The sequence below is a fragment of the Apus apus genome, chromosome 2 (genome assembly GCF_020740795.1).
Source record: "Apus apus isolate bApuApu2 chromosome 2, bApuApu2.pri.cur, whole genome shotgun sequence".
In the NCBI taxonomy this organism is placed as follows: domain Eukaryota; kingdom Metazoa; phylum Chordata; class Aves; order Apodiformes; family Apodidae; genus Apus; species Apus apus.
In genome coordinates, this window is record NC_067283.1 from 101,589,553 (window position 1) to 101,613,287 (window position 23,735).

The 23,735-nt window shown below is 45.4% G+C and overlaps 1 protein-coding gene across 8 annotated transcripts in view; it reads right to left on the reverse strand.

Moving 5' to 3' along the window:
• LDLRAD4 (low density lipoprotein receptor class A domain containing 4) overlaps positions 1-23,735 on the reverse strand; it is a 293,120-nt gene that overhangs the window by 10,899 nt on the left and 258,486 nt on the right. For 5 of the 8 annotated variants that reach the window (XM_051609863.1, XM_051609860.1, XM_051609857.1 and 2 more), the window contains 2 exons: positions 13,702-13,856; positions 759-812 (listed from right to left, as the gene is read on the reverse strand). In XM_051609863.1, coding sequence (XP_051465823.1) covers positions 759-812; positions 13,702-13,856 — 209 coding nt within the window. Of the gene's footprint in view, positions 1-758; positions 813-13,701; positions 13,857-16,938; positions 17,165-17,564; positions 17,648-18,040; positions 18,059-23,735 lie in introns of those variants that run through there. The other 3 variants (XM_051609865.1, XM_051609864.1, XM_051609862.1) reach the window with 3 other exon arrangements.

The window sequence follows — 23,735 nt, forward strand, 5'->3', positions numbered from 1 at the left end:
GTCCTCCTCCCCCCCCAGTTCTCAGCCATAACTCAGCCGTCAGGGAGGATCTGCAATGCTTCTGCATTGCAAGTGAAAAAAATGTTCCCAGCATTTTAAGCCCTGCAGAAGGTCAGGCTTCACAAGGCGAGGAGTTCAAGACACACTGTGAGAAGCTATTGCTGCTCACTTGGTCTGTCCGAGATCTAGAGACACGCCAAGTTCTTAGATCTAGATCTATCAAACTGCTCTTCTCATTTTTTGATCCATGCAGGGTCTTTAGCTCCCAAGTCTCCTAGATGCAAGGTCAGCCACCAGGAAGATTCACTGTTTGACACAGGTGAGCTGGGCCCCTTGGAGCAACACATACTCAATCGGGGATCTGTGCTAGCTGGAAGACAGAAGACACTGGTGATAGGGTATGTCTTGTAAACTCAGGAAAAACACAGGGAGAAGAGCAACTAGTCTCACAGATTCCACTGGATATGCAAATTACTGAGCCACTGCATGAGAACGACACCTTCCAACACTTACCTGTGAACGGCTACTATGATAAAGGGAGCTGCAGACAGAGATGAGGTGTCAGGTAGGTAGAATTTAATTATTTTAATGAAAAAGTCTTAAGCATTTATAGAATGGGAGTTAAGACAGGCTCAGAAGTACTTGACTCTTGGTCTACACTAAAATAGCTTTATTTACTAAACAGACGCATGCTTTTGAGATGAGCCAAATATACATAACAGGCACATTGGTGAAGACAGTAAGAAATCTGTTAGTACCTCTGAAGCACCCGGGCGCGAAACTGAGCTTTCTGAAGGCCACAAGCACCCTTCCTGGAATGTAGAAAAACACAAGAGAGAAAGATTAATAGATCACATCACCATCATACCTCAAGTAACACAACTTTTAGGAACAGTCAGCTTCTAAGGACTGCCTCTGCCTAGAGAAAGGTGATAAGTAGTGTCCCACCCTTTGCTTTCCAAAACTAGAGCAAACAGCAGCTCTGCACCCAAGGAAGTCAAGCTTGGTCCATTCTGCAAGTGCATGGCAGCAAGCAGCAACTGATCACTTGCGTGCTGAGCAGACACCCTTCAGCTCCCAACCCGTGACAAGGCCACGTCAGCACAATTGGCAGGTCCAATGAAGCTGACCCGCCACTCAGGATCCTGCGTACAAACCAGAGCCAAAACAGTTCATAACGAAACCTGGCATCTGTAACCTCAGTGAAGTGACAGTCACTCTAAACCCAGGTCTATTCTGGTCAAAACTGTCAGCTGCCCAGTTCCCACCATAAACAATAATTAAGCATCTGAGGTTTCAGTCACCAGTTCCCCTCTTCAACCACCTTCTCAGGCTGAAGCATTTTGTCTGTCATGACTTGAAAGGCTCTTCTGACATTGTACCAGCATTCAGGGCAGAATAAAAGGGTGAAGAACAACATGCTTGTGTCCCTATTTTTCTTCTCAATTAATTGTTTAGAGTAGCACTAACTACTGCAATGGATTTGAAATTTTTCAATTATTGGAAAATATCAAAGCTGAAAAGGACACATCAGAGCAGCTATAAAGCACAGAATTTCAATCTTAGTGCAGAAAGAAAAATCAAAACATTGCACAGTCATGACTATTTTCTTGGTGCTAATTCAAGTCTTATGATTTTATAGCCGTAAGAAATTTCATGAACAGGAAGGAAAATCTATGCTGTGCCCAAATGCATTACCCTGTACAGACTACTTTCAAACCCTACTGTACTGCTTCTTCTCTGCACAGCATCTTTAAACATATTTCAGATGTAAAAACAGACCTAGCTAGATGTTCATCATGACACTTGGAGACCAAAACCGAAGACAAGAGCTACTTTAAGAGGAATTTCCCAACAGATTCAGCTGTTAAGGGAAATGCTTTGGACTACAGAGCTGGTCAATCACTTCTGTAGCTTTAGAAAGCAGAGGTAGAAGGAGACTGACAATTGCCATTACTTACAACTTCCCTTTGCAGGTATGTCCATTTGCAAAGGCCTGATACAAAAGACAAACCTTACCTAGATTCATGTATTTCAGTGCCTATATAAGGTTTGGTCAATACAAGAAATCATAACTGTATATAGACATGCATATACATGTATCCACCTTCCTGTCCACCCCCTCCATCACCCAGATGCCCTTTTGAAATATCTGAGGGTGTATCTACACAGTTAAAGACAATCAGTTTTATGAGCAGCTGGCCCAGTAGGCTCCAAGTCTGTTGCAACTGTAAATTAAAACATATTAGTCGAAGCTAAAGTGCTCAATTAACTGCCCATGACCTACAGGCCATACACAGCCCAAGAGCAGATTCCTGAGTGATGGTTTGAAAAATCCAACGTGTGTAGCTTTACATTTAGTGCAACTGCCTCACTCTCTTCCTTAATGTGTTTAGGTTCAGAAGTGAGGAAACAAAGGCAAAACCAATGACCTAACCCAGAAAGGAATCCAATCTATCACCACCACTCATGTTACTTAAACACCCTTATGAAAGAGAGTTTCCAGTGCGGAAGTGGAAGCAACTACTTCCATCCTAGGGCCCGTGGGCCCTAAGCCAAGAGAGTAAGAAGAGCAGAGGGAGACGGTGCAGTATACAGAGAAAAACTCCTTCCACTGAGACAGAGCAGGGATCTGCATGTGGAGCCTGGGCACACAGCTGGTACCAGCCATGTCTAACAGAAACAACTTGCTGGAAGAGTGGAATTGTCCATTATTTACACTGCTGATGCCTGAATCTCAGCACAGTAAAAGACCTTGCCTGGAAGCACTGTCACTGCTACAGAAACCCCCCAGAGTCTGACCAGGGTGCTGGGACAGTTGGACCATGATGATGAGATCAAAGGATCCCATGGCTCTCCCCTCTCTGGGCTAACTGCTTGAGATAGTAGACAGCTTGAGATGCAGGTGAACTCCAAGGCTGTAAAGTCCTTAGGATGCAAGGAGGTGTAACACATAGTCTCTGCAACAGCGTGTCCTACAGCACACCTGTAGCTACTCCCTTCCCTAAGCTTTCTTCTGCAGAGAGCAGCAGGTTGAATAAATCATTTGGCAGCAGCCATCTCCCAGTAAGATCTCTATCCCAAGGAGCCAGAGGAACTCCCCAAACAGATGGCCGGTAGCATGTGCTCAGCATGCCCACGCTTGGAAAATACCACACTCACACACCATGTGCAGACCAACCTCATCATGCATACGTGGTCGGACCGGTGCCACAGTACAGGATTGTCTCATCACTGCTAGAACAAGCCGAGGCTAACTGGGCCAGTGTAGGAAAAGGCACTACACTCTCACTTAGTGCACTGACAAGCCTTAAAATGGACAGTTGAGAGAAAGGGAAAGAGCTGACAACCAGGTTTCCTGCACACAGCTACAAAGCAATCTTTGAATCCCTCTAGGACACAAACTCATTGTACAGTAACGTGCAATGACAAAAAGAATCATGCAGAGGGGCTTCCTAAACTTTAAGGGGAGAGCAGTATGACAACATGGGAAGATGAGTACACAGAGGAGGAAAAGCGAGCGAGGGAAAGAGATGACGTACAGCATTCCAGGGCTTAAATATGAAGGGCTTCATGGGCTTTGTAAGTACTCGAGGGATACAACAGAAAAGGAAAATAATTTATGCTTGATATCATACACTAGATACCCTTTATCCTTTTACATAGCACAGATTTGATGAGTGCCTCTGAGCCAGACACAGTAGCTTCCTACTGACCAGTGTAGCTTCTGCTTCAGCTCTGGCCTGGAACCTGCCACCTCAGAGCAAAGGAGACTCTGCTCAGGTTTGTCTGCAACCATGTATTTAGATATACCCTTCTGCTAACATCCCAAGGCTAAAAATTAGGAAATGGATAAAAATTTAACACACTGAAGTGCTTTGCTGAATCTTGCCCTGAAATGTCATAGGAGCTTTCTGTGCTTGGCCTTCTGTAGATAAACCCTGTAACTTCTACAGAAGGTGGCATCTGTTGTCAGAGGATGCAGGGAGGCAATTAGGAAAGCTAAGGCCTCCTTGGAACTAAACCTTGCAAGTGAGGTCAAAGACAATAGAAAGGGCTTCTTCAAATACATTGCAGATAAAACTAACACCAGAGGCAATATAGGCCCACTGCTGAATGAGGTGGGTGCCCTGGTGACAGAGGACATAAAGAAGGCAGAGGTACTGAATGCCTTCTTGGCCTCTGTCTTTACTGCTGCAGACTCTCCCCAGGAGCCCCAGATCAAGTCAGGATGAAGGAGGAGTTTGCCAAGGTAGATGAGGATTGGGTTAGGGATCAGTTAAGCAATCATGGATAAATCGATGGGTCCAGATGGAATACATCCGCGGGTGCTGAGGGAGCTGGTGGAGGTCATTGCTAGGCCACTCTCCATCAGCTTTGGTAAGTTGTGGGCAACAGGAGAGGTGCCTGAGGACTGGAGGATAGCAAATGTCACTCTAGTCTACAAGAAGGGCAAGAAGGAGGACCCAAGTAGTTATATAGACTGGTCAGCCTCACCTCCATCCCTGGAAAGGTGAGGGAACAACTTGTTCTTGGCACTATCTCTAGGCACATCAAGGATGAGGGGGTCATTAAGAGCAGTCAACATGGTTTTACCAAGGGGAAGTAATGTTTGACCAACCTTATAGCCTTCTATGAGGAAGTAACTAGGTGGATAGATGAGGTAGGGCAGGAGATGTGGTTTATCTTGATTTCAGTAAAGCATTTGACACTGTCTCCCACAGCATCCTTGTAGATAAACTGAGGAAGTATGCTCTTGATGGTCAGGTGGTGAGGTGGATCATGAACTGGTTGAAAGGAAGAAGTCAGAGAATTGCAGTCAATGGGACAGAACCTAGCTGGAGGTCTGTGACTGGTGGAGTCCCTCAGGGGTTGATACTAGGAGCAGTGCTGTTCAGTATTTTCATCAATGACCTGGATGAGGGAACAGAGTGCGCCCTCAGCAAGTTTGCTGATGACACTAAACTGGGAGGAGTGGCTGACACACCAGAAGGCTGTGCTGCCATTCAGTGAGACCTGGACAGGCTGGAGAGGTGGGCAGGGACAAACTCGATGAAATTCAACGAGGGCAAGTGTAGAGTCGTGAATCTGAGGAAGAACAACCCCATGGACCAGCCCCCATGGGGGCTGCCCTGCTGGGGAGCAGTGTAGGAGAAAGGGACCTGAGGATCCTGGTGGACAGGAGGATGACCATGGGCCAGCAATGTGCCCTTGTAGCCAAGAAGGCCAATGGCATCCTGGGGTGCATTAGAAAGGGTGTGGTTAGTAGGTCAAGAGAGGTTCTCCTCCCCCTCTATTATGGCCTAGTGAGGCCACGTCTGGAGTATTGTGTCCAGTTCTGGGCCCCACAGTTCAAGGACAGGGAACTGCTTGAAAGAGTCCAGTGCAGAGCCACAAAGATGATGAAGGGAGTGGAACATCTCCCTTATGAGGAAAGGCTGAGGGAGCTGGGTCTCTTCAGCTTGGAGAAGAGAGTGACCTCATCAATGTTTACAAATATGTAAAGGGCAAGTGTCAGGACAATGGAGCCAGGCTTTTTTCAGTGACATCCAGTGACAGGACAAGGGGCAATGGGTGCAAACTGGAGCTTAGGAGGTTCCATGTAAATATCAGAAAAACCTTATTTACTGTGAGAGTGACAGAGCTCTGGAACATGCTGCCCAGAGAGGTTGTGGAGTCTCCTTTGCTGGAGACATTCAAAACTCTCCTGGACATGTTCCTTTGTGATGTACTCTAGGTGACCCTGCCTGGCAGGGGGGTTGGACTAGATGATCTTTCGAGGTCCCTCCCAACCCCTAGGATTCTGTGATTCTGTGATCTGTTTGGAACAAGAGAACTGCATCCAAATAGGAGCCCCATTCTGCCCTACCAAAATTGCTGCTTTGACCATTGGAAATATACTATTTACCTTTCTCAAGTCTTCATATCAGGGAAATCCTCCCTTCCATGCACTAGGTAGATATGAACCAATGCCAGGGTTGGTGACCCTCTAGCTCACCATTCTTGAGGTGATGACAAGGGGTTGAGAGAAAAAAGGAAAAAATCTCACTGTTGCATAAGGAAAACATACCCATGACTCCCCCTCTCTCCCTCCCGAGATGTAGATGTAAGAAATAACATGTGAACAATCTGGGGTGACTTACATTGAGGTAAAGCATTATTTCTTGCTCTCTCCTTGTCCTTCTACTAACAGACCTTCATTTGACAACTGTTTCCCTGTGCTCAGATCAGTGAAAATCAGGTAAGAACTGACAGCATTTGTATTGATTTTCTTCTATTTGTATTTATATTTTATTCTAATAGTTTCTCCCTTTATTATTCACAATATCAAGGTAGATTTGCCTAATGATAAAAAAACCCCACTACTTTCAACTGTGTATCACTGGGTGACTTGTTATCCCAGGAGTGAGATCATAGTGGTAACAGGCAGTCCAGCTCAGCAGGACAGTGAACCAGCTGCCAGGCCTGGCACAAGCTCGCAGCCCTGGTGCTGCAGCACCTGGCATCCTGCCCACAGGCACTTCCCAGCCAGCAAATCCAGCACTGGCACTCCTGCTCAATGCCCCCTTGCACCAAATGCCCAGGAATTTGTACAAACAGTTCTCAGGTACATGTAATCAAGACTAAACTTAAGCACATGACCTTTTTTAATTATTTTTTTTCCAGAGGCAATATATAATTTACCTGATTCTTATAAGGTTCTTAACAGCTAGCTACTTCAATTTGCTCTTTCTTAAACACACTAAAGGTCTTCAATGTGAGCATCAATACTTAGAAGTTAACAGGGAAGAAAGCTTATACATTCATTCCCTATATTATATTCAATGTTAACATCATTAAGTTTTGAAATGAAAAAGGATGAGTCTCCATGGTAAATCCCAGCTCCTACAAATAACACCAAAGCAAGAAAAATCTTACAGAGCCAGCTATGCCTTTTGCTGACCCTAGCCATTCTTGGGTTTCACAATAGTTAGAAATAATAATATAATAATTACATATAGTTATAGATAAATATTTTGAATTCGTTAAATCCAGCTGGGTGATTAGTTAATTATCTTATGGTGATGATTATTTAACTCAATACTCAGAGATTAGGAGACTAGATAAGCCTAGGATAACTTGCCTCATTTTTACTTTACAAAGGTCAACAGCCTCTAGAATGGAACAGTTTAGGAAGATGACTTTGTGAAGGCATTTTTTTTTAAACACTGTGCTTCTTGGAGCACAGTGTCATCCAACTACTCAGCTGAGCATCAGCACATTGACAGACAACAGGAGAGAAATTTACTGGAGTAGTAATTTTTAAACTCAAGATAAATTTCAGGTAAAAATTTATGCTCAGGAAGAAAAGCTCCTCAAACGTAATGAAGCAAGTGCATCCCTGTGCTGGTTTTGGCTGGAATAGAGTGAATTTTCTTCATAGTAGCTGGGATGAGGCTAAGTTTTGAAATTGTGTTGGAAACAGTTGATAACACAGAGATGTGCTAGTTCTTGCTGAGCAGTGCTTACACACAGCCAAAGCCTGCTCTGGTTCTCATATCCCCACAAGGAAGCAGGCTGGGAGTGCACAAGAAGCTGGGAGGGGACACAGCTGGGACAGCTGACCCCAACTGACCAAAGGGATAAGCCATACCATATGATGCCATGCTCAGCATATAAGCTAGTGAAAGGAAGAGGAAGGATGGATGTTAGTGATGGTGTTTGTCTTTCCAAGTCATCGCTACATGTAAAAGAGCCCTGCTGTCCTGGAGATGGCTTAACACATGCCTGCCCCTGGAAAGTAGTGAACAAATTCCTTACTCTGCTTGCATGTGGGGATTTTGATTTACCCATTAAACTATACCTATCTAAACCCACAAGCTTTCTCACTTTTACCATCCCAGTTCTCTCTTCCATCTCACTGGGAGAGAGTGAGCAAGCAGCTGTGTGGGGCTTCGGAGCAAGCTGTGGTTAAACCACAACAATCCCATATAACCCAAACTTTGTTTTTTTTACTGACTCTTAAGGAGATTTTTAGGTTTTCTCCACTTTTCCACTTCTGAGAAATAGAACTCTGCCTGAAATTGTATGTCCTGAAAAACAAAAGTAAGTTTTTTCACTTTCTAAAATGCATTACAGGTATTAAAAAGGTCCCTCTTTTCCCCTTGATTAAACGTAGATTTTTTTAACATGTGTATAGATACATACAGCCACACACCCCCACAAAAATACACACACCCCTTTTGCAAATGCAGTTTCGGATAGTAGTGTACTTTCCGATTTTGGCCCTAGGTGGCAGCGGTACATTACACCACATTAAAGCAGTGCGTTGCTCAAAATGCTCCAGGAAGGGAGAGGGGCTTGTTCCACCCTGCCTCTTCCTGGGTGACAGAGGCTATCACAAGCTCCTTAAAATTGCAACATTTTCCTTGCCGAACACAAGCAAAGCAAATCTATTGCGTTGTCCTGAACAGAATGACAAGTATTCCAGCAGGATTGCTCTTCCCCTTAAAAGCTGTGTTTCCCAAGGGCAGGAAAGGTTACAGCATCGGGCAGAGCAGTGCCTGGTGCCAGGAAGGAGAAATACTAGAGAGAGATAATTATGGAGAGCACCAAACCTCTCGCTTGTAGTCTGCCTCCCTACACTCAATTGTGACTCAATCACTTAATTGTGATTTTTTTTCTGTTACTTAATGCTTTAAAACTTTTTATTCTGCCAACTTCACAGCACTTTACCACTTTAAGTAATCTTCATTTCATTCCAGTTAAGGAAATAAGCACTATTATCCTTCCTCCTTTGTTCAGAGATGAAGCAAGCTGCCCAAGGTGACACACTGAGTCTGGAGCCAACTGAAGCTGGCACTCCTCACTTTTATTCCTACCTGCAGATTTCCTAGATTATCCTGCCCTTACAGAAGATGTTCTGACTTCACTGGGGTAGACTTCAAAGAGCCCTAGCCAGCGCATGCTGTCCCTCCTGGCAGTACATGCTGAGAGAGGAGAGGCAAACTGGTGTCGTCCCTCACACGGGCAGCAGAACACAGTGCACATCCAGCTCCTGCCAACTGGTCCTCGTGCAAAGCAGGGTCCTCAGGCTCTCTCCCAGATATAGACTGGGTTCTTGTTTCCACTGGGATTTTCTTCCTTTTGCACATGTCAGTAAGAAAGTGAGAATGAATGGGCCAGGGGTGCCAGAAGGGAGCAGAAGGAATAATGCCAGCACCAATGGGGAATAACTTAAAAGGCCAAGAGGCAAGACTAACATTTGAAATCACTGACAAACCCCTGGAGTTGTCAATATTATTTTCTGTCACCCTCCTGATGTTCCCCTTTTATTCTGAAATAGTTGTTCAAGAAGGAGGGCAGTATTTTTACAGCTGTGCTCCTGGAGTGTGGCATTTGAGATGAGCATTATCAGTGCAGGTCCTAATACAAGCTGACTATCCCTAGCAGTGCTGTGGCCCTTGATGCTGGGAGGCAGGGGCTGGTCAGGATGCTCACCCATCTTGTGTGATGGATGCTGCCAGGAGCAAGCACAGGGTAGGAAAAATGTTCAGTGCTCCTTCAACATCCATTTTATAAAGAGAAAAATACACAAAGACAGAAGCCACTAGGATGCAAAGAAGGAATCAATTTAGGAACATCAGAAGCTTTTTAAGCACCTCCCTGTAAGTAATTTAATCTCTTTTCCCTCAACATACCCCTGGAAATCACTGGTGATGACACTAAGAGTTAACCATTGGAGAGCACAATTTATCTTGGTTTTGTTCCAGCAAACAGAAGAGCACCCAGGAGCTGCTTGGCCAGGGCTACCTGCATTCCAGCAGGATGATTATGGTTACCAGCAACACCACCCTCCCACTGAAACATCACTCTTCCCAAGGCACAACCAGCAACACTGCAACATGCACCTCCCTGGGTTGTCAGATGCACATTCCCTGGGCATGGCTGTGCCTTTCCAAGACTGCCCCATGGCCCTGTCCTGAAACACACCCAGCACTGCCAGTAGCATGAGTTGCTCCCACGGGAAAGCTTGTCTCATCCTAGTGAAGCAGCCCTCAGCACGTTCCTGGTGTACTCCACACCCTACAGCCTTCACATCCCCCTCAGATGCTGTGCAAACCTTGCCTTGCTCTCAGCTGTGAAGCCAAGTGCTGCTGATGGATCAGCCAGTGGGGGGACACATTCAGTATTTTATCCATCATGACACAGACACTGTTCAGTTCCATGCACACTCACTTCAGGGTGCTGCTCATGCCAACACAGTTGTCACTCAGAATTGTTCCATCTCTTGCAGTCATGACCCCAAAAACTCCTATCATTGCTAATGTTAAAACTGGCTTTGAAGGTTTTAATATTCACACTAGGAGAAGGCAGGGCTTGCCATGGGAGGGCAGGCAGCATCCTGAACAGTACTGCTGCACAAGCATCCAGGACTCCTGAGCACTCACATGTTATCTTGCCCCTCTGTGAAGTGCTTAGGGTCTCAGCACACTAACCAGAGTAATAAAACAAAGAAACAAAGAGCAGGAGAAAGAAAGACTGAAAGACAAGACCTCCAGAAGGGATAAAAAGGGGAAGGAAAACAACTACAACAACAACAACAAAAAAACAGAAAGAAAAAAGATAAACATGAACTGGTGTTCACATAGGAAAACAGATTTACAGAACAGGAATGTAACTGCTACTTTTCTGCATGTACTTGTCAAAGAGCAACTTTTTTTTTTCCCCTAAGGTTTGGTCCTTTTTCTGCCCTGTGAGTGTTACTAACACTTGTGATCCCATTGATATTTCATCCTCTTTTTACTAAAGAGAGAATTTCAACTTACAGGCTTTTTTTCTTTTTTAACATGAAGGTTCAGTCAAACAAAGAAACCTCAAAACACCTTTTTCATGATTTTGGACACCTGACCCCATGAGTTTTCAATGTGTGTGGCTGGCAGTAAAGGCAGTAGATAATATATCTGTTGATTTCTATTGTGCTTTCTAGAAGAATCAGAGAAAGAGATCATTTGTGCAATAGTTGGCCTGTACGAGGTCAGAAATCTGTGCAATTCAGCCATACTTCAGCTGTTGGGAGGCACGATGATCTAGAAATACGACAGGCTTGAAGAAAAGGAAATTTGAAGACAACAAAACGACAAAAAAAGAAGGTCCACCTGAATAGGGAAGGCATGATTCTGCATCTTTATACACTTCTGCTACCTCAGTTACATAAAGGGAAGTTCACTTCAGGAACTAGCCAACAGAATTAATTTGCTTTATTTTTCTTTTAAGACATACAGCTGAACTTACCGTTTTTCCATTCACTCTCTCCACCAACAGAAGGCCTGAGTCAGAATGATATTTTATTCAGACATTAGCAGTTAATAAACATTTAAATATGTTTTTAGAATCTCTATACCATTAAAGTGGATTTTCTTCCAAGGGAATGTTCTATTTATCAATAGCATTTGCACACAGAACAAGGCCTGACTGGTTAAAAAAACAAATCTATTTTTCAGGTGTACAATCTAACCTTCACCTTACTGCTCACACTATTTATTTACCTTGTGCAGCTCACTCTGCAGTGGACAACGAGAATAGACTGGTCATTTCCAGTCTCACATCACACAGCAAATTATTTGGTTTCACAACTCTCCTGCACTGCACACTGCCTTCGAGGTTTGCACTACACACAACCAGTTTCTAGCAGAACTTCCTCCTAGCACTTCAGACAAAGTAAAATTAATACTTATTTTACATCTGACCTCAGAGACCTTCGAAGTCTCCTTTCCCACAAGTATGACCTTCTTTTAAAACAGCTTCAGCTTATCAGAAATCCAGATGAGTAATAGTGATGACAAAGCTATACCAGGGAGTTTTTGGTAGAGTTAGTAACTGGTTCTTGCCAGCCCATCATCAACTCCCATAAAGTGCTTACTTGGCTATGATTATCATTACTTATAATGGCACCAAACTGAAACTGAGTCAGTGTTCCTTCCTTTTTTTTTTTTTCTTTTTTTTTTAAATTAGAACAGTTCTAAGTACTAAAAGAGCAGTAGCTCCCAAGTTCTCATTGTCAAATTACGTGTTCTTCTTCAGAAGAAGGTGATGTTTCCTTCCTTGTCTCTAAGACAAAAAGCACCACTTGCTCTGGTAACAGACAATACTAATGAACCATACAAAGGAAATAATGGGTTACTTCAAGCATTTGACAGCCTACTACAGCTTTAGAAGATTTGTGAAGATGAAAATGCACTTCCTTTATCTCAAATTATTTCCTTTTAAGTATTTGTAGCAATTATAGCTAACATTTTTTGGACAGAAGTGTGGTTTTTGAATTGCAGCATCCATTTCAAAGCAACACTCCAATTAATCAAGCACATCTTTCCAGCTTTTAAGTCCGCAAGGTTGAGGCTTGTCAAGTTCTTGTTTCATCTGTAACCAAATTAGATACTCCTGCACTACTGAGGTGCTAGGGAATGAGGCGACCTTCCCTTGAGGAGACAGCTCTTCTCCTCCCCACACAACCTCCAAGGTAAGAACTACTCACCCCAGCAAAAGGGTGCAGGTGAAGTGCTAAGCCAGAGCTTTGGGGAACCCTGCATTCATCATGTTTTACAGCTGACTTTCAGGAGGGAGCTGCCAGGGGTGCAGCTCCACAGCAGACACTCAGGTCCAGGTCCAGCCCTGGCCACAGCACCCCTGCCCCATGGCCTGCCAGCACTCCCGCCCTGCCCAGGCACTTTGGTCGCTGATCTGGTTGGAATCTAACTGTGAAAAAAAAGCAATTCCTGTTCAGCCCCCTGAGGCCTCTCACCACAACCCTGGCAGCTCCCTAAAGAGGGCAAAGAAGGAGGAGACATAGGACCAGGGTGGAAAGAGAGGCAAGCTGGTAGACTTATGACTGGTGTAAACCACTATGGGACTGCACCTTCCAGTTACAATCTGACCATTTTTTGACAGCAAAACAAAGTGAAACTGAGAACTCAGCACTGTTGCCAGGAATTCAATGCATCAAAAGTCTACCATTGCAAACGGTCCCCTGGCCATCACAGTCAGCAAGGAGGCCAAGAGAACTGCTCCAAGGACATTGAAAAGCACATCAGAAAAAGGACCTCACTGCAACACCACAGGATACCATGTGGCATGGATAGATGCCTCAAGGTCAGGGACATTCTGTGGCCAACCCTCACAGGGGAGCACTGCACCCCCACCCAGCAAAACCCTGGCTCGTAAGGCGAGTTAGGTGCCCATTTACTGTTTAGCTGCCTAAAGACAGCCTTAACAAGTCTCAAGTGAGATTCAGACTTCAGCCTTTGGCTCTGTAACAACACATCTTTACTCCAGGTCCTTGAAGGGGCCATTTTGCTAATATTTTCTTGCTCTTTGAGTGAAACAAACATTATGTGTTTCTGGGCCCTTTCTGGGTGTTGTTGGATCCAGCAAACCGTTACTGCAGATTCACAAAACAGTAACAAAATTCCAGGATATTAGCAAACATACAGAAAGCCACAACAACGCACTTCAAATCTTTGTACCCCAGGTGATCTCCATTCATTGCCCTTCCACTGCATTTCAAATTACAGCAGCAAACAGCACATAGCAAGGTCTAAAAACAATTAAAACTGTGTATGCTCTGGTGATGTCAGAAGTTTTTCCAACAGTGGCCTGTACCAGAGCTCCTCAGAAGGCTCTGCTGCCCACCCTTGCAATTTGGTGCCAGGGGCTCACACTCACCGTCTGCAGAGTTTCCTCCTGTCTTCTGCTTTGACTCTGTCGGTTGATAAAGGAGCGTGTCGAGAGCTTGTAACGGTTCAACAAGCAGATGATCACTACCACCATAACAGTTATAACCACAACGATGATGATGATTTGAACGAACTCCAGTTCAGCTAAAAAACAAAGAAAAAGAGAAAAAAATACGTCAGTAGTGCACAGAATGTTATCCAGCAATGCAATAATCTGAAAAAACTTCAGTATTACATAAGGATTTTTTTGGAGTAAGACATTTATCTTGTCCATTTCACACAGTTTTGTAAAGAAAACTGTGTTCTATAAAGTATGTATTTTCTGGGAGGCAGTGCCAATCAATCGGTACAAGCGGCTGGAGGTCAAAGCTTATAAGCTCCTTTGTGATCCCTCTCTGCAGCCTACACAGGTAATAAATTCTTCAACATAAACACCACAGACAAGCCTTTTGGTAATACAACTATTTCATTGGGGAAAAAAAAGAAACCTAAACAAAACCACACACAAAACTCCTCTATTTTAATTTCCATCTGCAATGCCAATGAGTCCAGGGGGAGAGGAATCAGAACACTGTATCTAGTAAACTATCTTTATTTTTTGTATTACCTGAATAGCATGAAAACTACCTAAATCAAGTGGAAAACACTTTTCCCCCCCTATTGAACCTACACATAATGTAATTTTCACTTACTTACTTATTTCCAATTAGAATAAAATTAACTTCTCTAGGATATTCCCATTCAGCTAAAAACCCAACAAGAGATCTAGAAGCCTAAAACAAGGTATGTCCCCCTGTAGTTAAAAATGAAACCAGGGCCTTGGCTGCTGCAAGAGATACAATTACAATGAAGTCCATCAGAGTCCATCATCTTACTTGAAGTCCTGCCTATACCACAAATATTAAGTATATTTAGAAATGAGTCACTCCTGCACCCTTTTGGCTACACTGGAGCAGCAAGGATGAGCAACTCAAGGCGAGAAATTGCCCTTTGGCATTACACAGTTGCTGGTATTTCTATGGAAACTGCATTGCTCACAGGGGATGCCCTCATCTTGGAAGACAACTTCAGTTAATGGGAGGAGGTCTTTGGTTGCTAGGCTGGTAGAAGAAGCAAAGAAGCCGTGCAAGTTGCTCAGTTTCAGCACCTTCCAAAAATGGCAATACTTTGGAGCACCAAAATATGAAATTTGGGGAAGAATGAGATGAAATTTCCATTTTAAAGAGCCAACGAGGAAAGAAAGCGAGCAAAATAGAAAATGACAAAGCAAACGTCAGGGAAAACAAGCTCTAACCCCCATCTCTTTGACTTGTAGTCATCCTCAGCCTTCTGTGTAACAGCAGCACGCTTACGCAAACACAACATGACTATGAAGCTGAGCTAGAAAAATGCCACTTACAGATAAAATCCAAAACAATCTGCAGTGGAACTACAGGAAACCCAAGGCTGTTTCATTACTCTAGGATCTGTCACAAAAATCCACCTCAGACTACAGGAGCTGTAAGCGCACCAGTGTCCAGTGGAGGCTGGTGCCGGGGTCCTGCTGTTTGTCACAAGTTACCAGTGGGCACACTACACCACCACCCAAGTGCTGAGGTTCTGCAATTCTCTCAGCAGGAGTAACTAAATTCCCTTAAGGGCAAGGAAAGAGTAAGGGGCAACAATACACCTATAATTTAATTCCTCTTTGCTGTTAAGTACCATTCACTCATCGTTAAGACCACCACCATCTTCAGGAAAATCGGTAAGTCAGTGCTTTGCTCTGGTTTTGCTATCAGTCCCATGAGCAGCAACGTTTGGGTTTTTTTTTTCCTCTCTTAAGTCATTGGAAGCTAACAATGTCGGCGCCAAAAGATCAAAAAGCCGGAAGACCACAATTAATTAAAAACCAAACCCACCCAAACCGTGCCTCGGTAAGAAGTCAATTTTTCTTGGCTCAGAAGCACAGAATAAAGACTCGACACAGTTGACAACTGCTGCAGTTCACGTACTGAGGATACTAAGTATCAAAGGGTTTCTTGACCCAAATTATTAAATTTTTTAATTTTTTTTTTTGGGGGGCGGGGGGCGGGGGGGGGGTGTCCAGGTAATACTTTAGACTGGAAATTCAGTGACTGTTGCTAAAGGGTAACATGCAAAACAATGTTGACTTAGGCTTTCCTAGAATGTGAAGATCACTGGAATGACACGTTACTTCTCTATCTGCCAAAGGCAGAGTTTTCTAAATTTATCAAGGTCCAGCATCTAAGTGACAGGGGACAGTACCTCTCCTTCAGAGAGAGCAGATTGGGACTGTGGGCGTTTGCCTTGGGATGAATAATTTGGAAACATTTTAGTCAAACATGGCCATACAATAAAAAAAAGTGAGAGCTGCAGCACACTGGTGTGAGCACACAGGATTTGGGAAAAGCCCAGCTTTACAGTGCAAACACAAGAAAACGTCCTACTGATGTTCAAGAGGATTTCCCCGCTGGTAAGTGGAGGGAAAGAAAAGGGGAAGGTAATTTTTGAACTCTTCTTCCTCTTCTTGACTGGCCCTCCTACTACTCATGAGGTCATTAACAGGAAAAAGCAGAGAGCAGCAGCAGCCTCTCTTCACCGGCACCGCTCAAGGCAACGCGAACACTTTTTGGCGGCTGCCGACAGACACGGGGTGACCCCGGGCCCCCCTCACCGCCTGCCCCACCATGTGCCGGGGGCAAAGGGCCTCGCCACTCCAGCACAGCCCCCCGGGTGGGCACTGCCTCCTGCCTCCTCTTCCTATCAATCAACTGGGAAAGAGGCTGGGAGTCGTCTTCGGCACCAGAAACTGTACATACGGCTTTGCCTCCCCAAGTCTGTCACACTCATACATATACCCCTTTCTGCACACGCAGTAAATAAGATTCATAAGACATCTTTTTTTTTTTTTTTTTTTCCTCCCCCCAGAATATTTGTCACGGTGAACTCACAACACGAAAAAGGCAACTGCATACTGAACGGACACACTGTCTCGTCCGAAGAGTACAGGAAAAGAAAGAAACAACGTACAGCCCTACGAGCAATCAACAAGCAAAAGCACCTAAGCCCTTCTCCTCCCCAGACAGACAGACAGACAGACAGCTTCAGTCCCTCCCCGCAGCCCCCGGGCTCCGCCAGCCGAGCGGCTTTCGCCCCGGTACTGCGGGGACGGGGCTGGCAGCAGCAGCCCTACCCCTGCGGCCGCCCCGGCAGGACAAACGGGTACCTCTTTCCAACAACAGGTCTTTTAACCGCGCATCCTTCACCGCGGTCCTGTTAAGCTGCTGCTCACTGGACATGCTCGCCTCCGCCGGGGCGGGGGGGGCCCGAGCCGCTCCGCCAGCCCCCCCGGAGGGCACCGCATCCCCGGCAGCCCCGCGATCCGCCCGGCGAGGGGACACGCTGCTGGGGCCGGCTGCTGGGACAGACCGCCTGCCTGCCTGCCCGCCTGCCGTTCCTCCCTCCGCCTCGCCGGCGCTCGCACCGCAGGCACGGGCAGCCAGCTGCCGGCACGGCCGGGCAGGGCTGGGCAGGGCCGGGCAGGGCGGCACGGAGACGGCGGGAGGGGAGGGCAGGGCTGGGCAGGGCAGAGCCCGCGCCGCTCCTTCTCGCCTCCTTCCCCACCCCCCGCCCGGCCCCGTGGCCCCACACACGGACACGCGTGTGGGCTCCCGCCCGGAGCAAAATGAATTAGAAAATAATAATAATAATAAAAAAAAATTAACCGTCGGTAGTAAAAAAAAAAAAAAAAACAACAAAGAAAAAAAACCCAAAAGGGAAGAAGGACAACCCGCGCCCCGCTGCTCCCCGGGGCGGCCCCGGGAGGGCGGCAGGGGCAGCCCGGTGTCTTACCCGCGCTGCCGCCGCCGCCGCCGTCGCTCTTTAAGCCCGGCCCGGCCCGGCGGCCGCTCGGGGCGCCCCGGCCCTTCCGCCGGCCCCGCCGCGCGTGCGCCCGCCCCGCCCCGCCCCGCCCCTCGCGCGTGCCCGCGCCCCGCCCCGCCCCCGCCGCCGGCAGCGGGAGGGGGGAGCGGCGGCGGCGGCGGCGACGGGTTCCCGGGGCATCCGCCCGCCCGGGCTGCGTGCCCGGCCCCTTCCCTGTGTCTGGAAGAGGCACCGCCGAGGAAAGCTCAGCCCCGGGTTCCCGTCTCTGCCCGCGGCGCGAGAAGGCGGCCGGCAGAAGGGAGCGGCGGGACGCGGGCGGGCTGCGCGGCTGCGGGCTGGCTAAGCCGGGTTTTAGGGAGAGTTGGGAGGGTGTTGGGGTATTAGGGAGACGCGTCCTGGCGCAATACCGCGAAACAGTAACCACCAGGAGGAATTCTGCCTCTCACCTCGGGCAATCCAGACGCACACGTTAGAGAGACAGACGGAGGGGGAGGGGAAAGGAAAACGCCGGAGATTTTGAGGCTTGGGCTCGTGCGTTTCTCTGGCAGAACTCCAGGCTCCAGCAGCGTCTGCCTTCCCCTTACCCCTCCTGCCCGACCCAGCCCTGCCGCTGAGCCTGGCTTTCTGGCTTGCCTGTTTTCCGGGCAGATCGGTTCCCCGTCCCAAATCCCAACCTGAATGACAGCACCAGCACGGGATCTGAAGGCTGCCGCTGCCGCTGCTGACCGCCATCCCGGCCAAGCCCTCCTCCCCTCCCCAGTTAACTCTCCAGGTTGTGGCAGCATCCCCAAAGCAGTGGGTAAGACTGGTGGTGCATGTCTGTGTGAGCGGGGAAAGCAAGTTCACTCTCTGGTCCCACACTCTGCCAGGTCTTGGAGCTCCAGGACAGGCTCCGGAGCTGACCATGGAGACAGACCTGCTGTTCCCCGTGCCTTTCAGATCTGCAACCGCCATGGACCAGACTCAAAAAAAGGATCCCTTGATTTAAGGAGCAAGAGCCAGGAGGGGAAGGAGACTGAGAGGAGCGTGGGCCTGCTTGCAGTCACCCATCAGGCTTGGCTAGGAAGAGTCAGGAGCTTTAAAATATTAGGGAGACACATCCTGGTATGTATCACATGCACAGCAGAGAAGTAACTTGTTTGGTTACAAGCTATCCCCACTGTCTGGATTTATTAAACCACTGTTGACATTTAGCTCATATTGCAAGGTCTAAGGCCCCAGTCCAAACAGTACAGTCAAGCTGGGGGACAGTGATTGTGGACTGTAAATAAATATGCTTTGAAAGTTCCTAGGAGTAAGTTATATGTTGATGGAATGATTTTGTGCCAGTGGAGTATTAACTGACTACTGCAGCCTTATTAGCAGAGGGAAATAATTCAGTGCAGATAGCAGATGTGAAGCACCTTCAAAACTACAATTTTATTGCCTCTAAATTACAATAAATTAAATGATAAATTAAAAAAACCCAATAAATTAAACAGACTGGCCATTTAAACATGGCTGTTTTATGGGCAAGAGCCACTTTGTGTGTACAGAGTTACTGCTGAGGCTGATGATCTTCCTCTTGCAAATCCTCTGTTGTCAAGGAGTGAAGTATAAAACGAAGTTTCTAAGCCAAAGATTGACCCACATTCATCATCCCCAAACCTCATGTTTAAAATGAGAAGTTGGTTCAGACAAACTTAGTTTAAAGACTGTAAGCAGAAAACAAAATAAAATCGATACTTTAGTATTAATGCTGCTCCTTTATTCCTACAGTTGAAGCTTGGATGTTTTGAGTCTTTTCAGCTCCTGAAGGGCATTAACCTACAGCACAGAAAAATTGCTTTGGCAAGACTGGGAATTTGGTGCCTAGAGAGCCTGATATATTACACACTTTGCTCCCTTTCCAGTCCACTACCTCCCCACTTACCAAAACTTGATTAGTATTATTGTAGAAGTGCAGGCACAATGACTGCAAAATGGTTAAAGACTGCTGTATCTATAAACAATACACCTGATTAGCATCCTCAAGAACATCCTCAGAAAAATATTTCTCTCATTACCTATTATGAATTTATGATCAAGTTTTTAATGTGAATCAAGCCCTTTAGGGGCTGACCAATTTGGCAGCAATTGCCAGATAGCACATAAAACTGCTCTGTCAAAAAGGATGGGAGACCAGCTTCTTTCTAAAATTCCCCTCCCTGTGGCAGGTTCCACCATGACCTCTGAGCAAGATGGCTAATCTGGTGACAGGGTTTGGCACACCACACTTGCTCTTCCACAAGTCATTACAAGCCTAGCATACTAATGATAAAGTCAAGGGCTAGCCAAACTTGTAAGTGAAATTTAGGTAACATTTAGGTGAAATTGTATAAAGGATGTGTTTGCTGATCTGCTCCTTGGTCCTGACTGGGAAAACAAGAAACTCATTTTGGAACCCACAAGAACAAAATCTGATTTTTATTTTTATTTTTTACTAATAGTAAAGTTGTTAATCTCTTAAGCGTAAGAAAACACAGCCATGCTTTGGTGACAAAAAATGGAGAGATGCTATCACAAGATGAGTTGTGCATTTCCACTACTTACTCTTTTTTCACTCTGCCTCTCTAAGACATTACTGACTGTGGGCAGGCTCCTGGCCAGCCCTCACTCCGAAGAGTAAGAGAAAAACCACAGTAATGAAACTGGAAAAATAAGGAGGTGTTTCCTCCTGCCTGCAGTCAGCACCTCGGGGTCACTCAGGGGGGAACCCAGACAGCAGGGGGGTGTGGGGAGTGCCTCCCCCTCCCTGTGCTGTGACACAGCTCGGAGACAACACGTGTAGCTTCAGCCCAGAAAACCATCTGAGGTGGGCACTGAGCTACAACCACTATAGCTTCACGCAGGGCCACGCGTCCTTACATGCCTCTTCCAAGTGGCACCATGATGATGCTTCATGACCCCTGCCATGCTGGAGTGACATGTGCCCACTGTGGGGGAGCCATGCTCTGAGGCAGAGATGAGCTGAACCAGGTCTCTGCTCAAAGGGAAAAAGTCAAATGGCTTGCTGGGTGAAGGCTGATACCAACACTAAAAAAGGAGGTGGGAAATGGTCAGTGAGGGACAGAGCAGGAGATTGGGGTCATCCCCTTTTGGGTAAGGGTCTGCACCTGGGTGGGCTTCACGTGATGGCAGATGCACCCACTGAATGCCTCACAGCCCCATCTCTCAAAGTGCAACCTCCTGGGGTAATTTTTCCCCTTTTTGGTTAAATCTGGAGTATATAAGTTAAGTTTGTCAGAAAAAAGGTACTGAGGAATGGCATCATCACAGAGAAAGGAAAAGTGATTTTCTTGTTGGCAGTGAATTCAGGTAACTTATTTGCTAGCAGGTGCATATCTATATGTATTATGTCATTGTGTTCAATATGATTAAGTGCAAGGAACAAGCAGACGGGAACAGTACAGAGAGATTAGCAAAACAACCCAAAATAAGCAAGTTTGGTGGAGGGATTTAATGCAGAAGAGGACAGTGTTTAAGGCCTCCTTGTGAAAGCTGTTCTTTACTCTGCATTAATAGGAAGGATTGTGAATTTTTTTTATTTATTTTTATTTTTAATCACCCTTTGCAATCCTCAGTTAAAGAGCTCACTCCGAATCTTGCTTCCTAGAAAAACAAAGCAGTCCTTCATATGCATAGTTAGTTGCACAGCCTGCGTGGTCCATGTGCTGGCCACGCGTGCACTGGTTTGTTTTCCTGTGCTAGAAGGAGGGTTCAATTTGGGACACTGACTTATACCATGCTGTTTTAAAAGTAATAGCCCTAGCTCTGTTTACACTGGTGAGTGAGAAAATCTACTAATGAATTATCCCCACTGCAGTTCTATTAGTCCTTGCATGCCAGCTCAACACAGGCAATTTACAGCTGTCTCCTGCAGCAGGGTTAAATAGTACAGTGAGAATAATATGCTGGCCTTGTTTACCCTGGAGATTACACTGCTAGTAGCTTCGATGCTCTCCTGCCACTGCTGAAAAACAGGTACAGAATTTCCTAGTGCTGATGCATAAGGAATGAGAAACTCCAGGCAGGGAAAGGCAGCTGTAAATCTGAGGGTGATAATCAGTCCAGGCTACTCAGACCATGAAAATGCCCCTAAAGGGACAAAGCAACCGGGTGGCCGGGAACCAGAATTTCACACAGCTACCCGTTATGTTGAACACTGTTACACAGTGGCTTCCAATTATTTTAATCATTGACTAATTCCATCCTCCATTTAGTTCTATTAAAAACACGTGAACAAAATCGGCTGCACTGAAAATGCTGCAACCCCTTCCATCCTCCATTTTGATCATATCCCATAGCTTTTGGCTTGTTTTCAGCTCCAATCTAATCAGTGGTTGTAAAAACAAGACATTTAAGTATGAGAAAAGGCAAGAAAAGAGCATAATGTGTTTTTTTTTTTAAATTCCATTATTACTCAGCATTCTCCCAGCAATAATTGCAATTAGTACCTAATACTGGAGTATGCAGAGTCTCAATGGTTGCAGCATGACTACCCTGCCTAACCTCCCCATGGTTTCCAGGCAATTCCCACAAAGTACTAGGAAGAATCATCCCTCATTGTTATCCTTTTTTAGGCCATTCAAACGGGAGCTAGAAGAGGTGCACTAAGGACCACATAAAAAAGCTGAGAGATCACATCATGCATTATCCTACCATAGGAACAGATGAAAATTAAATGAGAGACGGAATTAGCATGGGTGCTATGATCTATGAATGTGCAAGAATCCACCTCGAACACAAAACTGAAAGCCCTGTTGTAGAAGTATAGGTTGCTAAATAAGGTATTAGTGGTATTTTACACACAAAAAGGAATGTTCATTCTTCAACTAAAGAACACTCTTCACAGTTACAGAGAGTTTCCTGCCAGGTGGACTATTCACTCCATAAATCTCAATTGCTAACAAACTCCCTGGCAGCCAGGAAAAGAAAACAACGGGCACTTGACTGCAGATTAACAGACTATCAGGGTATTTTAGTACTTTCTAAGGTGTATGGAAAGACTTCAAAAAGCTGGACAGTGCAGAAACCTTTCAAAATCACAAGGAAACCCAGCAAACCTATTCTAAAAAAGAAACCTAAGGGCAAGACACAGAACAGAGATAAGAAGGAAAAGCAGAACCAGGATTACAATGAGGAAAAAATACAAGTAGAATGTGAAGAGCTGTGTTTTATTTCTGACATGAATATAATCAGCTGGTTTAGAGATAGGAAGCTCTGCCTTACTATTGGTGCTGTCTAGTAACAGATAGCAAAGGCTGAAGAGAGGAACTTGGAAAAGGTATCCCAAGAGATTGTGGGAGAAAGGGAATCAACATAATGAAAAATTTGAGGTCAGTGATGACAGAAGAATAATGCTTTCAAAGAACTATAATGCCAATATAAGCTAGTATAAACATTTATAAGTGAGTAAGGGAAATACATCCATACTGGAAAATACATCTACAAGCAAAATAAAGGAATTTTCTTAATTTTCTTTTATCCTACAGTTTTCTTATAATTTGTCTTGCAGTGTTTACATACATGCTGTCTGAATGTGTAATCACAAGATAAATTAACCCTGGATAACCCCTTGCTGCAGCACATTACAGAAACTGCTCTAGAGAAAACAACTCTATGAATAAAGTGGGGGATATTCAAACCATCGGAAATCAAGTGAGTCACAGACATGATAGGTCTGAAGGATGGGAAAATCTCTTTATGAGATCATGCCATTAAACATTACAATCAAGCATAAAATTGCTCTGCCACAGTATTTTGTTTTATTTGCATTGTTAAATTTCTTCTCCTAACAATAATGGATAGTTTATAGCACTAATGATTTATACAAAAGGAGCTGCATAAATGCATCCCAAATGGGCAGCTTCTTTCTTAAGAATTGTAGACTCACTTTCGTTCGGTTTGATCACAAATCGGTGACTCACACAAATTTCACATCTGCCTCAGGACACAAAGGTGCAGCTTCTAATGAGGTTTCATGATGGATTAAATTTCTGTGGTGCAAGAGAGGAGGAAAAACTTGTGCTAATTTAAAGAAGCACACTGCATTTCCACAAAGCGCCGTGGTGCAAAAACTATAGATGCTTTGCCATTAACAACTGTTATCATAGAATCATA